Raw genomic sequence first — 15,876 nt, forward strand, 5'->3', positions numbered from 1 at the left:
TCCATGTTACCAAAGTCATCTTTTCTGTTCTTATCTTATTCTTCACAGCAACCGGAAAATATGTAATCACTTCCTCTCCCCTAAAACACTATTTTTTCTGTGCTTTTACATCTCCTTTTATGAAGAGAGTTAGATACTTAACCCACTGAGCCATCCAGGTGCCCCCAGAATGCATTTTTTAAACATGCAAATCAGATCATGTTACTCCTTTGCTTTAGAATTCTCAATAGCTACACATTGCACTAAGAAAATCAAATTCTTTTCCAGATATTCAAAGACTAAACATGATCTGGCCCCTGGCCCTCCCCTCTAATCTCTTTGCTTTGGTTCTCTAAACTCTATCTGAAGTGGCCTTTTCTTGATCATCAAACATACCCAACTCATTCGTTAATTAACAGTTTGCACTAGCAGTTCCCTTTACCCAAAAAGTTTTGCAATAAAATCCTCATGTATTTACATTTTTCTTGCCATCCAAGTCTTAGTTTATCACCTCAACGCAGTCCTTCCTAAAGATACAATCTAAGTTATCTGCCTCCCAAGACCACCCCATTATTTCCTTCACAACTCCTACTGTTTTCAGTAAATATCTCAGTTATTTATTTACCTGTTTCTATCTACCATTTCTTCCTCTAAAAACATATTTCATATGCTCATATAATTATTCATCTTGTTCACCATCTCTCTGGTTTATTGCCTAAAATTTTTTCTTAGTTTTGTTTCTACCTGCTTGGTCAATTTCTGCTTCAACTTCTAGCTTTAAGAACACATCTTCCAAAGTTGTCATGGAAACACCATAAGAAATAACACCCAAGTTTGAATGACTGTCTAGAGCAGAAAATAAACCTAAAAGAAAAAAAAAAGCAAAGAATGTTGTGTAGTTTAGCATATCATCATGAATTATTCTAAAATACTCTTTAAAAATGGGATAGGACTAAATCTACTCTGCCAGTCCAGTAGTTCTCAAAATTTTTGGTCTCAGAATTCCATTAACATTCTTAAAAATTGCTAAGGACCCCAAGGAATGTTTGTTTATAGAGCTATATCTAGTGGATATTTATCATACTATAAATTAAACCTAAGAAATATTTTACAGACAGAATGATACGGTATATTAAAGTTGACATATATATTTTATTCCAGTTAATTAAGGATTCTTTTTTCCCCCAGGAAAAAATCAATTAAATTGATAAAGAAAACTGTCCAAATGAGATAAATATTAAGAGAATCCTGCACAACATATCTCCATCAATAATATCCTTTTGGTTATGAAGATATCTCTAAACAGATAAAGGAGACCGAGTGTGAGTTCCTCATCATGAAGGTGAAAATTAATGCCACAATTAAAATAATTCAAGGATCTATTATATTATATAATTCATTATGGAATTATAAAACTGAAAAAGAACTTGAGAACGCATACACTATTCTGTGTGTGTATAATATTATATATTCCCAGGAAGCCTCCAAGCAAATGGAACAATCTTTCTTGACAACAAAGCAAATACTTTTCCTTAAGTTAACATAATAGTTTCTTGCATATTGTTTTTAAGATGAAAAAAAAAAAAAACCCCGCACATTAACTTATAGTTTCTGATTCTCAAAAGCAAGGTACTTTTACAGAAATGTAAAAGTAAAGTAAAACCACCTAGGAACATGTAAATATTACACAGAAAATTAAACAACACAGTAAATCAAGAAAACCTATTCCCAATGCAAGATCCTGGTTCAACAATCAGGAAACTGAAAGTAATACCTGCAAATTTGTCCATGTCCTTAAAAGGCAAGCTATACACAAGTTGTTGGTCATTCTGTTGTAATAAGGTAGCTCCAGGTATATGTTGTTTAACCAGGGAAGAAAGAGATTCGGTGGCACAATATTTGTCTATGTACATGCTAGAGAAAACCAAAAGTCATAACTTTTCAATAATAAGTTTAATAATACTTTACCAAAAGTAAAATCTGAATGCTTGAAGTAAAGTTAGTGCCATAAAAATTGGCCAAAGCATATTATGGCAAATCTGAAATATAGTAAGAGTAGGCCAAGAATATTATAAAGAATAAAGTCAATCAAGAATGAATCATACCTTAGGCGGTAGCCAATCCCCCATTTACTTTTGAGAAAAATTGAAGAACCAACACATTTCAACATTCCTTGTGATATGACAGCTTTCCTATCTGCAAACAGAAATTTGCATTTCAATTTTTTAGTTAGTAACAGCATTTACAGTTCAATTTTTAAGTTAGTTGGCATTTATATTTTGTGAACTACCATATGAGGCATCAATATCATCATTAAAACATCCTTAAATACTCACAACTTTATTTGAAAGGTACCAGATTATCACTACCTGGTTTTTAAATGAGAACACTGAGGCAACGAGAAAACATACTGTCTGCCCATGTTTCACATAGATGTTAAGTGATAAAGCCACTCTCTTGCACAGAGTCTCTAATGAGCTTCCCTGGTAGACAACATTTCACATATGTTGTTAACAACTCCTTGCCAGAGAAATTAAGCATATTCAGTGACTCCACTGGGAAAGGATTTTTGGAAGCTCATGTCTGGTTTCCTCCATGTCCCATGTGCCTTTTCATTTTGCTGATTTTGCTTCATATCCTTTCAGTCTTGTGGTATTAACTCCTAAATACTGTATGTTGAGTCCTAGCAAGTTACTGAACCTGAGATGGTCTGCAGGACTCCCAAACATAAAAATATGTAGTTTTTAAAAAGTTTAAAACACACATCTGTGAGGATCACATAGCTTCTTTATTCATCAAGATTTTGCATCTCTATGTCCATTTCCTATTTGGTCCCATGACCTTATGCTTCAAAAATAAAAATCTCACCAGCAAGAATGTCAGCTTCATCCATGAAATGAGTACTAAACACTGTCACCCGATTAGATTTCCCATACTTCAGAAGATTCCAAACAATATGACGAGAACAGGGGTCCATTCCAGCTGTTGGTTCATCTAGCAATAGTATCTGTGTGAAAAAGAATAGGGAATGGCAGAGAATCCTCAGAAGAACTAAAATATGTAAAATTTATGGACACTGGAAAACTTCCCCATTTCAAATTATTATTCCAACCAGAAGTATATTAGGACTGAGTTTTTCAGTCATATATGAGCTAAGCATAAATTTTTTAAATTATCAGTTTGGCAAGTTAATATTTTTGTTTCAATTTTAAAAAACTATTATCAGTAACATATAAGACATATGTGCAATAACAATCAGATACATAAACTAAAAAATAAAACATTGGTGAGGTTTGGGAGAAAGATAAATTAATATAAAGCCAGAATCCACAGTGATCCCAAGCTATAGCAGCAAGGAGAAATGTGGCAGGATGGCAGGGACCAAGATGGCTCAGGCTGCATCTCAGCCCTATGCAAAGCACTATATCAGATGGTTCTGTTTCTAGAGGACAAAGAAAAGCACAGAACAGACAAAAAATAAAATCAGCAGAACAGTGAAAAGCTGAACTATTCCTCTGGTTTTGTTCTGTTTTAAAATTTTATTCAGAACTATTATGAAAATACAGAAAACTAGAGACAGAATTAGTATAGCTACCACTGATACATAACAAATGCCATTTTTTGGGCCATATTTTCCGTAGATCTTTTTTAAAACAAATAAAACACTGCAAATGTAACTAAAACCTGTCCCTTCCATTCCACTTCCTAGAAGTAACCACTACTGTAAATATGTTTTATCTTTATGACTCCAGTTTAAAAATCTTATTATTTTAATCACATCCATAATAATGCATAGTGTTTTATGTATGTGGAAACTTTACAATTATTCTATGTAAATATACAATATATTATATTTGTGAATTATACATTAATATTTATTTACCTTTGGATTCCCAAGAACAGCAATTCCTAAAGACAGTTTTCTTTTTTGACCACCACTTAACTTTTTAGCTTGATTATCTTTGATAGGCTGCATGTCTAAATCCAATAAAACCTTCTGTACCTGTAAAGTGAAAACAATGTTATTTTTAAATTATATGATTTACATAATTATCAATATTAATTTTTAAGTGTTCTGATTTTAATATCAACTTAAGAAATGTTCTTTTAGTACAGAATTTAGTTTTGACATGTATTCATATATAATTTAAAATAACACATAAAAAGGTTCCTGATTGAAAGGTCTGTTTTACTTTTGTGACTTCCTGGGTAGTGGTGAAGGGATCAGTTGGAAGGCTCTGTGTGTGTGTGTGTGTGTGTGTGTGTGTGGTGGAGGAAGGGAGGCAGATGTGAAAGGAAAGGAAGAAACAAAAGAGAAACTTAAAATTGAGAGGCTAGTATCATCCAGACAAAGACTATTTTATATGTACTAAAATATTTACTACAAATTCCATCCAATTCTTTGTAATGTATTTCTGGTTACTGGCTCAGAACAAGTTTTTATTAAGATTTTCATGCATTTTTTTTTGAAAGATTTTATTTATCTATTCATGAGAGATACAGAAGGAGAGGCAAAGACATAGGCAAAGGGAGAGGCAGGCTGCCCTCAGAGAGCCCAGGGTGGGACTTGATCCCAGATCACACCCAGAACCAAAGGCAGATGCTATAATAGCTTTATAACAGTTATTATAAAAGGTTATTAATTTACAGGGAATAAAGCAAAAATTTCTATATGGATGACATACTTCTTGTATTACATTATTGGCTGGTATTCCTTTGATTGAAGCCAAAATGGATAAGTTTTCTTCCACCGTCAAAACATCAAAATGTATATCTAACTGTGGACAAATGCCAATTATTTTTCTTGCTTCAAACATTTCGTCTATTTCTGAGACTCTGTGTCCATATATAGATGCAAATCCTAAAAGCAAAATATATATTTAAATTTATACTAACATTATTAAAAAGTATATATTCTTTTATATACACTAATAACTTAGTTACTTGTATATAGTAAATATATAAGGTAGGAGTTAATATAAACTTGGAAGACACAACAAACTCTCATTTCCATACTATTGGTGATGTGTTTACATCTTATATTCCAACCTTATTTTCCTTCATTGGTATTACATAGTGAAAAGATTAAGAGATCTTAACCAGAGCTTAACACTAAATACAACTGCATACTGGTACATTATTTACACTGACATTCTGGTAGCAATTTTCCTTCATTTCCAGGCATTATTCAGTAGTGGACAGAACAAAGAAACTAAGAATTTTCCCCTAACTAGGTATGTGTTTTCTGGAGAAAATCAATCTGAATTCCAGATTTTCTCTTCTATAAACTAAAGACAAATCTATAGCACTTAAATTTAAGAACTATTAAATCAATGTGATAATGTGTGGAGAATTCTAACAAAAATCATAAATTCCTATTAAATGTAAGATATCGCTACCACCATTATAAAGTGACACAATTAGGGATAAGCAACAAAACTAATTTCGAAAATTAAAATACATTTTAAAAATACAGATTCAATATATGGAAATTCAGCCTTTCTTAGAGTAAAATATTTATTGTACTACTGCTCTATTAGGTTATTGTGGAGCTGAGCTGCCATATTAAATTCTCACCTACATTTAAAAAGTATATGTTTAAGGTATTGCTCTTATAATTCCATTTTAGGAGATTGTGTTGATACTTATCATTCTTTCTTTTTGAACTGTTGTTGCATATTTAGAAATCTGTACTTACAATCTAAAATATCTATAGGTGTCATTTAATTTCCAATTAATTACTGATTTATCCTTCCTTGAAAATGAAAAATACAAAATATCTGATACAACAAGTAACAAAATCAGATCCTTTTTACTTTAGTAAACATGATTAAATCAATCATTTTTTATTTTCTATTGAAAAACAAATGTGTATTGTAAAAAAAAATAATAAAACACATTTATAGGCACTGAAGTTGATCTCAAATCACTGAAAAAATCAATCAGTACATGTTTGGATAAATCAAGGATAAAGAATAAATGATATGTATTTATATAAGTATAACTCAAGGACAAATAATGATATTGTAGTACCTGGGTTAATAACACTAATAAACCAAAGTAAGAGAATTTTTTTTAAGTCAGAAAACTCTCACCATCAGAGGGTGGGCATAGTCCACAAAGAATATTCATCAATGTACTCTTTCCTGTTCCACTGTGGCCAAGTAATGCAGTAATCTGACCCTCATATATGTCAAATGACAAACCTAGTTCAGAAAAAAAGACTCAAATGAGATTTTTATTTCTGTTGAGCTACGCAAAATAATACATAATACTTGAATAATCTTGAAATAAGTCAGTAGGTTTAATGATAGATTTAAAGTTATTAGCATATTTAATTAACAGCATAATAGTTAATATTATAGGATAAGAATTCCTTGTGACAGTGGTATGAACGAGTAAAAAAAAAGAAACTTATTTTTTGTTTATACTAACAGATTTTAAGAATACACAAAACACTGGGGAGGTTTTTGTGAACCTACTATTGGGACTTCCTAAGGTAATTAAAACAAATAAGGGACAAACAAAAATTTGTTCCCAAGGGTATTAATAAAGTTAAACATTGGCAGAAACCTAGAAATTAATCAATAACATGGGAATGGCTGAGTAAATGCTTGAGAAATTTAATTTAAATAAAAGAAACATAGGGTGCCTCAGTGGCTCAGTTGGTTGAGCATCCAGCTCTTGCTTTCATCTCAGGTTGTGATTTCAGGGTTGTGAGACAGAGCCCTGTGTTGAGCTCTATGCTCAGCAGAGAGCCTGTTTGAGATTCTCTCCCTCTGTCCCTCCTCCCTCTCATTCTCCTCAAATAAATAAATAAATAAATAAATAAATAAAGTAAAAAAAAATTAACTAACTAAAAGAAACATAAAATGAGTAACTATCACCAGATGGACATGTCAATGATTAAAAGAGGAAAAAAAATAGGGATCTGAACCAGCTAAGAATTACTGTAGACCCTGATCTGATGAAGGTGACCTGGGATTCTCAGTTATCCCTAAAGCTTCAGGCCTGGAGCAAAAATAAATCCTCTCTAGAGGAAGATCACATCATCCAGAGCATCAAATAATGTCTGCAATTTTCATATGCAATACACAGTACTCAGTAAAAACAACCAGGCAGGAAATAGTAAGAGATGATAAAAACTCAACAGAAAAAACAGGTGACAGAAACAGACCCAGAGGAGATGAAGATATTGACATCATAAGATTCTAAAACAGCCATGCCATCGTGCTCTAAAAAGAACATTGGCAAAGAACTAAAAACCATACAAAAGAACCAAGTGGCAAGACAAAAAGTGGAAAGGATAAGTGAAAAATATTTCCATACACAGTTTAATCAGGTTAGACCCAACTGTCATTAGTAAATGAAAAGAAACGTCATAAGAAAATATCTAGGCTCAGGGGTTTAGCGCCTGCCTTCAGCTCGGGGCGTAATCCTGGAGTCCGGGATTGAATCCTCCATCGGGTTCCTTGCATGGACCCTGCTTCTCCCTCTGCGTCTCTGCCTTTCTCTCTCTCTCTCTGTCTCTCATGAATAAAGAAAATCTGGGCAGCCCGGGTGGCTCAGCGGTTTAGTGCCGCCTTCAGTCCAGAGCATGATCCTGGAGACCTGGGATCGAGTCCCAGGTTTGCTTATGTCTCTGCCTCTCTCTCTCTCTCTCTCTCTCTCTCATTAATAAATTTAAAAAATCTTTTTTAAAATTTTTTAAAAAGGAAATATCTAGACTAAGGCATGGAGAGACAAAACAGTAAACAATTCAGAAAAGAGAATAAAAGACACCTGGGATAAAATGAAAAGTCATAAACCTATGATAATAAACCTAAAGGGAAGAAAAGAGAAAATAGGACAGAAGCAGTACTGGAAAACACTGGAAGAGAAATGACTGAGCATTTTTTTTAAACAGAAGACAGACATCAAGTCATAGATTCAAGAAGCACTTCTTTACCTGAAGTGGAATAAATGTAAAACAAGCACCACCAAGGCAAGTGGTAGTAAAACTGCTGAAAACCAAAAGAAAGGCTTTAAAAATGGCCAGGGTAAAATATATACCAACAACAGAGAAATAATAAAAGCAACAGCTGTCTCTTCAGCCAAAACAATGGAAACAAGAAGACAACAGATTACATTCTAAAGTGCTGGAAAAAAAAAAAAACCATCAAACTAAAATTATATATTCAGAGAAATATCCTTCAGAACGAAAGGTGAAAAAAAAAAAGATAGTTGCAAACAAAAACTGAGAGAATATATCATCAGTAGAACTACATTAAAGGAAACCGCAAAAACATTCTTTTCATGCATAAGGAAAATTATCCTAGATGGAAGATCAGAAATGCAGGAAGTAACAAAGTTAAATCATGTGGTAAATATATAGATAAATATAAGTGGGACAGTCTTTTAAAAACAACACTAATGACCATTATCTCTGGTTTAAAATGTATGTAGAATTAAAATACATGAAAGCAACAGTAAGTTGGACTAGAGATAAAAGGGATAAGTAGGGATAAAAGTAAGGTCCTGGACTTCCTTTTCTTGCTTTACAATTCTACAGATGCTATAAATTAGTAAAGCACTAATTTATAAGTCAAGAATACATTTCATATTATCAAGAGTAATTTCTAAAAAAAAGCATGTATAATTAAGAAGCCAACAGGGGGGAAATGAGAAATGGCACAATAAGAAATACTCAATTCCTTCCAGTCCAACTAGCCAATTGAGGGATGAGAGACCATATAAAAAAGGCAAATTATCCCACCTACAGTCTTCTAGACCAACTAGTCTATTAGCCAATTATATGCCCAGACCATCATCCAATCCCAGATAATCCACAAACTGATGGAAGAACTCCCCAGGCAAAGTGGAGATTCCTTAGCCATAGTAAAATAATGGTTGCCTTCAGCCATTGAGCATTAGGGTGGCTAAAATGTAATGATTAGAGATAGATAACTGATTCCATACCAAGAAGCTAGAAAGAGTGGAACAAATTAAATCCAAAGAAAGTAAAATTACAGAAATAACAAATAGAGTAACACAGCTCAATAATCCACAAAGCAAATATATGATAAAACCAAGTCAAAAGTTGATTCCTTGAAAGATTAATAAAACTGATAAGCCCACTGTAAAACAAATGAAAAAAATCACAAATTACTAAATGAAGAGAGAGAACATCATTACAGATTCAACAGACATTAGAAAGATTATTAGAAAGGAGATTATTATGAACAATCTATAACATCAATTTGGCAATTTAGATGAAATGGACAAATTCTTTGAAAATAACCCATCAAAAGACACTGTGGTGAAAATTGATAAACTAATTCTAATATTCTTCCATATAATTCTTTACATGCCAATGCAAAGTGCCCAAAATACAATATTTAAAGTTGTCAAGAGGTGCCTGGGTGGCTCAGTTGGTTAAGTGTCTACCTTTGGCTCAGGTCATGATCTCAGTATCCTGGGGATTGAGCCTTGCATCAGGATCCCTGCTCAACTGGGTGTTAATTCTGTATGTTGACAAACTGAACACCAATAAAAAATAAATTTATTATAAAAAAAAAAAGGAAGATGGCGGTAGGGCAGGTCCCACTGCCAACCTGAGGATGAATCCAGGAGAAGCAGCTCCAAGAGAACGCCCAAATGGGAACAGCACCAACATCACAATGTTTTAAGTATTAAATGAGGCAACGTGTATGAACTTCTCTTTGTAAAGTCTTAAATGTACAAAGATAAAATTTTATGATTCTTTGGGAACCAAAAGACCTGGCCTTGAATCCTACCGTGTTGTGCCACCTAAAAGCCATGTGATCTCTTTTTAAAATTTCTCTAAATCTTGGTTTCTTCATCCAGAAATGGCACTGATAACAGCTACTATCCACAGCATTCATGAGACTTAAATGATCAGGAGATACCACTTTGTGAACTGTAAAGTGCAAGCTAAAATAAATGTAAGTGAGTGTGGTAAAAAAAAAAAAAAATCCCTGCTCAATGGAGCATCTGCTTCTCCCTCTCCTCCGACCCTCCTCTCCGCCCCCTGCTTGTGCTCTGTCTCAAATAAATAAATAAAATCTTTAAAACAAATAAATATAGTTATCAAGACAAACTATAAAGCTACAATAGTCTAAAAAAAAGTGTAGAAGCAAGGATAAATAGACCAGTGGAACAAAATACAGTCCAGAAGTTGAACCACACATTTATAACCACTTAATTTTTTTCTTTTTTAGAGAAGGGTGGTAGGCAGAGGAAGAGAGAGAATCTTAAGTAGGCTCCACACCCAGCGCAGAGCCCAACTTGGGGCTCAATCTTACAACCCAGTTGATTTAATTTTCACAATAACAATATTGAGATACGGTTGACAAACTGTACATATGTCGAACAACCTGCTAAGTTTGATATGTGCATATAACCATAAAACCATCACCACTATCAAGATAATGAACATATCTCCACAAAAAGTCCTGCTTTAAAATGTATCCCCCTTGCCTGTTCTACCCACCTCTGCCCATCTCCAGGTAACCACTGATCTTTTTTTCACTAAATACTAGTTCTGCTTCTTTAATTTTATATGAATGTAATCATACACTATTACTATTTTATTTCTGGCTCCTTTCACTTCATAGAATTATTCTGATACAAGGCTCAATCCCAGGACCCTGGGATCATGACCTGAGCTAAAGGCAGATGCTCAACCAACTGAGCCACCCAGGTGCCCCTCTAATATAGGATTTTTAATTGTATCTGAATTTACTGAAATGTGAGTAAAGCTGACAGCCAACATTGAGTCATCTCACCCATGAATACGTTATCTCTCTCCACTTATTTCTTTGATTTCTTTCAGCAATGTTTTATTTTTCAGGGTACAAATCTGTTACATCTTTTGTCAGACTTATCTATATATTTTCAGATACTAAGATATATGCTATTTTTAATTTTCATTTTTAGTAATATATAGAAATATGATTTTTTCATATTTATCTTATATCCTTGTCCCCCTTGCTAAATTCATTTTAGCTCCACTAACTTATTTGTAGATCTAATCAAATTTTTTTAAATGGATACTCATATAAACTACAAATGCAGTTTCATTGCTTCTTTTCCAATTTGGATGCCTCCATAATACTGATAAATCATATCCAATCAGCTGAAGGCCTACAGAACAAAAACAGGTTTCCCTCAGAAAAGAGAATTCTGCCTCAAGACTGTATCATAGATTTCCAGCCTGCCAGCCTATCCTGTGAATTTTTTTTTAAGATTTTTTTTTAATTTTTTTTTATTTATTTACGATAGTCACAGAGAGAGAAAGAGAGAGAGGCAGAGACACAGGCAGAGGGAGAAGCAGGCTCCATGCACCGGGAGCCCGATGTGGGATTCGATCCCGGGTCTCCAGGATCGTGCCCTGGGCCAAAGGCAGGCGCCAAACCGCTGCGCCACCCAGGGATCCCAAGATTTTATTTATTTATTCATGAGAGACACAGAGAGAGAAAGAAGCAGAGACACAGGCAGAGGGAGAAGCAGGCTCCATGCAGGGAGCCCGATGTGGGACTTGATCCCAGGACTCCAGGATCAGGCCCTAGGCTGAAGGCAGGTGCTAAACCGCTGAGCCACCCAGGGATCCCCCTATCCTGTGAATTTTGGACTCAAGACTGCAACTTCACCTCTTACCTGAGTTTCCAAACTGCCACTCTGCCTTATAGATTTCAGATTTGTCAGACCCCACAATCATGTGAACCAATTTCTTAAAAATAACCTCTTCATTCCCTCCTTCCCTATCTCTCCAGGTCACCTGCTCTCTGTATGTACGTGTAGCTGTGTCTGTGTATATGTTCTATTCCTTCTGAAGAATCCTGACACCTTATTAAACATTCTACAATCTCAGAATAGTTCCCACAGCAAGTTAATTATCAGACTCAAAATGTCAGTAGTGCCGAGGTTGAGAAACCCTGTGCTGGGTCAAAAGGGAAAAAAATAATTAACATGTAAACACATGCACAATAATAAAATGAAAAAGGACACAGACTTGTTCAAAGAGTTGAATCTTTTTCTTTTTCTTTTTTTTTTTTAAATTTCATTTATTCATAAGAAAGCACAGAGGGAAATGGAGAAGCAGGCTCCCTGCCAAGCAGGACCCTGTGATCACAACCTGAGACGCTTAACAGACTGAGTCACCCAAGCACCTCAAGAATTGAATATTTTTCATCTTTAATAGAAACTACTTTTTCCTTTTACTATTTTGATGTTAATTTTATTTTTTTTAATTTAGTTTTTTTAAAGATTTTATTTATTTATTCATGAGAAACACAGAGAGAGAGAGATGCAGACACAGGCAGAAGAAGAAGCAGGCTCTTTGCAGGGAGCCTGACGTGGGACTCAATCCCGGGTCTCCAGGATCAGGCCCTGGGCTTAAGGCGACACCAAACCACTGAGCCACCCAGGCTGCCCTTGATGTTAATTTTATTATGAATATTAATCACATAAATAAAAGTACCCCTAAAAGAAAGAAAAGTGTGGTAAAGAAGTTTAATTTTCCCGCAAACAAGGAAAGCTACTTACTTCTCAAAGCATCCACATTTTCACCTTTCTTTCTGTATGTCTTCTGAATACCACTGATTCTGAAAAACACCATATTCTATTTAAGTATTTAATGCAATTTATAAGGATGTGTTTTCATGTATAATATTTTTATCAAAGCTGTCATATTTAATAGGAATAACAAAGTACCTTTCTACTAAAACAATTAACCTAAGAGAGCTGACAATGATTATAAAAATTTTAAAGAAACCACAGAAATATATACTATTCCTCTCCATTTTAAGTGTCACTCATTCATTTTTCATGACAAGCCAACTTTTATAAATAAAGCATATGGTTCAAGCAATTTATAGATTCCTTTTCATTTTTGATACTTTCTGCTTGTAATTTACCAAATACAAATATATATGGCTAAGGGAGATTAAAACTCAAATGCTGTATTTCACATCAGCACACATTTCAAACTATTTATAAATGTGAAGTGGTTCTCTCATTCCACTTTAAATGTCTTAAATAACTTTTTAAAGAATCAATGGTTTTGTTGACCAAGTTTAAACTTTGCCCTTTAGAAGACAGACCATTAGCTCACTCATTACATCCTAAGTATTTGGCTCTCCCTTGCTTTTATGTATTTTTCTTAAATTTGAAAAACACATTATAGTATACTTCACTTTTTCTTCCACTTTTATTTCTTTTCTCTTTCTTCTTCCTGTTATTTTTAAATTTGGTTTTGACTGATCTAGCAAGGCATAGTAGTGAATTTCCTGGTTCACAGAAATTAAACTGATATTTTACTTACCTCAAAATACCCAAAGATTTATGAAATTAACCAAGGACAATATGTCATATTGTTTAAGTCATAGCTTAAACAATGTAGCCTGAATAAAATTATAAAGTTAATATTTATTCTTTTTCAATCTACATAATGGAGCAAATTTGAAAATAGCTTAATTGTAAAATAACAGGTTTTACTACTTTTAAAAATTTCTATTGAAACAAAATTTCAAAACTAGCCATTATTTTAAATGGTTCAAAGAAAAGAACTTAAAGCAGAAGTAGGCAATAGTGTGCTTTAAAAATCATGAGATGTGTACCAAATCTCTTAAGATATATGCACTTTTTAAAAAACAGGATTTAAATGTAGCAGGTTACATCAATACTTCTTATACCTAAATTGCCAAAGATTAAATGATACCTTATAGCTTCTTTTCTTATACCTGTTTTTAAAAAACAGGATTTAAATGTAGCAGGTTACATCAATACTTCTTATACCTAAATTGCCAAAGATTAAATGATACCTTATAGCTTCTTTTCCCATAAATTCTGAAGAAACAGGCTCAACAATTTCACTAAAACTAATATTCCCATTAACATTGCCCTCTGATAACTCCTTATAATTTCTTTTGCTCTTTGACCAATATGATGGCTTTAGAAAATATAAAGATGATCTCCGTAAGCCAAATTCCCCTGGAAAATAAAAAAAAATTAATTATCATAACAAATTATTTCTAAAAACCAGGTTTCAAATCATCAAAGTAGTATGAGAAACATACAACCTAGATCTGAAGTTTACATAAAAAGCATTAAATCAGCACTGTGTGAAAAATATTTTATTGGCATAATTCCAGGGCATAAACAGTTTGAGACACTTAGAGTGCATGGGAATATGAAGGTGAGTGAAATACATTTTCCATTAAAGCAACTATTATCTTTATGAGTACATATATACAACAAATGGCTAGAACACAATGCAGAACATTATGCATGTCATCCATGGTGCTAGTAAGAGTTCAAGAGGAAAAGTTTATTTCTAGATAGGGAATATATCCTGAAGGCTTAAATGAATATCATCTTAGAAAGTCTCTGAAACAGCTAGTATTTAATACTTAGAAAAGTGGATATAGTTCACAGAGAAGACTTTAAAATCAGAAGAGTAACACAGCTACAGGACAGGCATAGAAGACTTAGACATGGTAGACATTGATGGTTCTCACATAGTATATAACCATTCTCACCTCCTTTCCCCCAAAACCGACATTCCCATTTTTTTTAAATAGCCACTCCTCTCCTAGATGGTCATGTCTGATCTGATCCCAACTACAGAGAAGACCCTAACTGATCTAATCAGTATGTTGCACTCTCAGATGACTTACTGCTCCAGGCATAAGCATGTAACAATTAGACAAAAGCAAAGGGTTTATTTAGGTTGGGGAAAGATTCATCCTCCCTCTTCCCATCCTCCCTGTTCCCATGAACAAAGACGCATACCACTGTAGCCAGAAGGAGAGCAAACCTGCCACGCAGACACAGGTGGCCAAAGTATGGAGAAAGCGGGTCCCTGACGACATAGTTGAGCAGGTCAACCAACTCAGAGCCTATCTCTGGACTTCCTTTTAAGTAAAATGATTGATTTCCTTCTTGTTTAAGCCAATTAAATAGTTTTCTGTTAAGAGTAACTAAAAACAATCTAACTGATATCCTGGAGCTGTGTTTAAATAGGTAAAGAGGATTGTATGGAGAAATATAAAATACAATAAGGAGGGAGAGAGTGAAAAGAAGGCATTAAATATATAAAACTATTGTGAAGGACATTAATATATAAGGAGTTTCTATTTAATTCATGGGGATATGCCCTGAGAGGTGATTTCTGAGGAGATTAACTTGATTAAAGAGAAAGGTGAAATTTTAGACTGAAGGCAGATAATGAAATGAGAGGTATTACAAAGATGTAGACTGCCCAACCTATCCCTCTGCAGTGATGGAAATGTCCTGTATCTGTACTGCACAACATAGCAACAGCCACATATAGCTATGGAGCAGTCGGTCGCAAGGTGACTTATGCTATGGAGGAAATGGACTGTTAATTTTTTAAATTCTAATTAATTCAAATTTTAAAAGCCATTTTTGCCTAGTTGTTATTAAGTGCAGGTCTAGAACACAGACAAAAGTAATGAGGAACTCAAAGGGGAAGGTCAAGGGAGTGTTAGATACTTTAACAGTACTTTGAATCTACAGGAGTTGGCTAGAGATGCCAAAAGATAAGGAGAATGGTAGGAGTTACAAGATTACTTCATAGTTTTGTACCTTAGAGGGCAAAACAGTGAAATACTTTAGCCAAGAAACATTGACACAGGGAAGGACAGAGATAAATTCAGTTAGAGACTTAAATGTTTTCAAAGCAAACTGCTTATATTCATGAGTGGTTAAGACACAGGTACAGGGCAGCCCGGGTGGCTCAGCAGTTTAGCGCCGCCTTCAGCCCACGGTGTGATCCTGGGGTCCCGGGATCGAGTCCCACATCAGGCTCCCTGCATGGAGCCTGCTTCTCCCTCCGCCTGTGTCTCTGTCTCGATCTCTCTCTGTGTCTCTCAT

At 34.2% G+C, this 15,876-nt stretch overlaps 1 protein-coding gene across 2 annotated transcripts in view; it reads right to left on the reverse strand.

The window, feature by feature from the left end:
* Positions 1–15,876, reverse strand: part of ABCA5 (ATP binding cassette subfamily A member 5) — a 70,322-nt gene that overhangs the window by 30,697 nt on the left and 23,749 nt on the right. For both annotated transcript variants that reach the window (XM_055334616.1, XM_055334627.1), the window contains exons 10-18: positions 13,803–13,971; positions 12,526–12,584; positions 6,075–6,185; positions 4,665–4,840; positions 3,863–3,982; positions 2,848–2,986; positions 2,085–2,175; positions 1,754–1,893; positions 724–843 (exon numbers count right to left, since the gene is read on the reverse strand). In XM_055334616.1, the coding sequence (XP_055190591.1) occupies positions 724–843; positions 1,754–1,893; positions 2,085–2,175; positions 2,848–2,986; positions 3,863–3,982; positions 4,665–4,840; positions 6,075–6,185; positions 12,526–12,584; positions 13,803–13,971 (1,125 nt within the window). The remainder of the gene's footprint in view (positions 1–723; positions 844–1,753; positions 1,894–2,084; positions 2,176–2,847; positions 2,987–3,862; positions 3,983–4,664; positions 4,841–6,074; positions 6,186–12,525; positions 12,585–13,802; positions 13,972–15,876) is intronic.

Source organism: Nyctereutes procyonoides, unplaced genomic scaffold, assembly GCF_905146905.1.
Source record: "Nyctereutes procyonoides isolate TBG_1078 unplaced genomic scaffold, NYPRO_anot_genome, whole genome shotgun sequence".
NCBI lineage: Eukaryota > Metazoa > Chordata > Mammalia > Carnivora > Canidae > Nyctereutes > Nyctereutes procyonoides.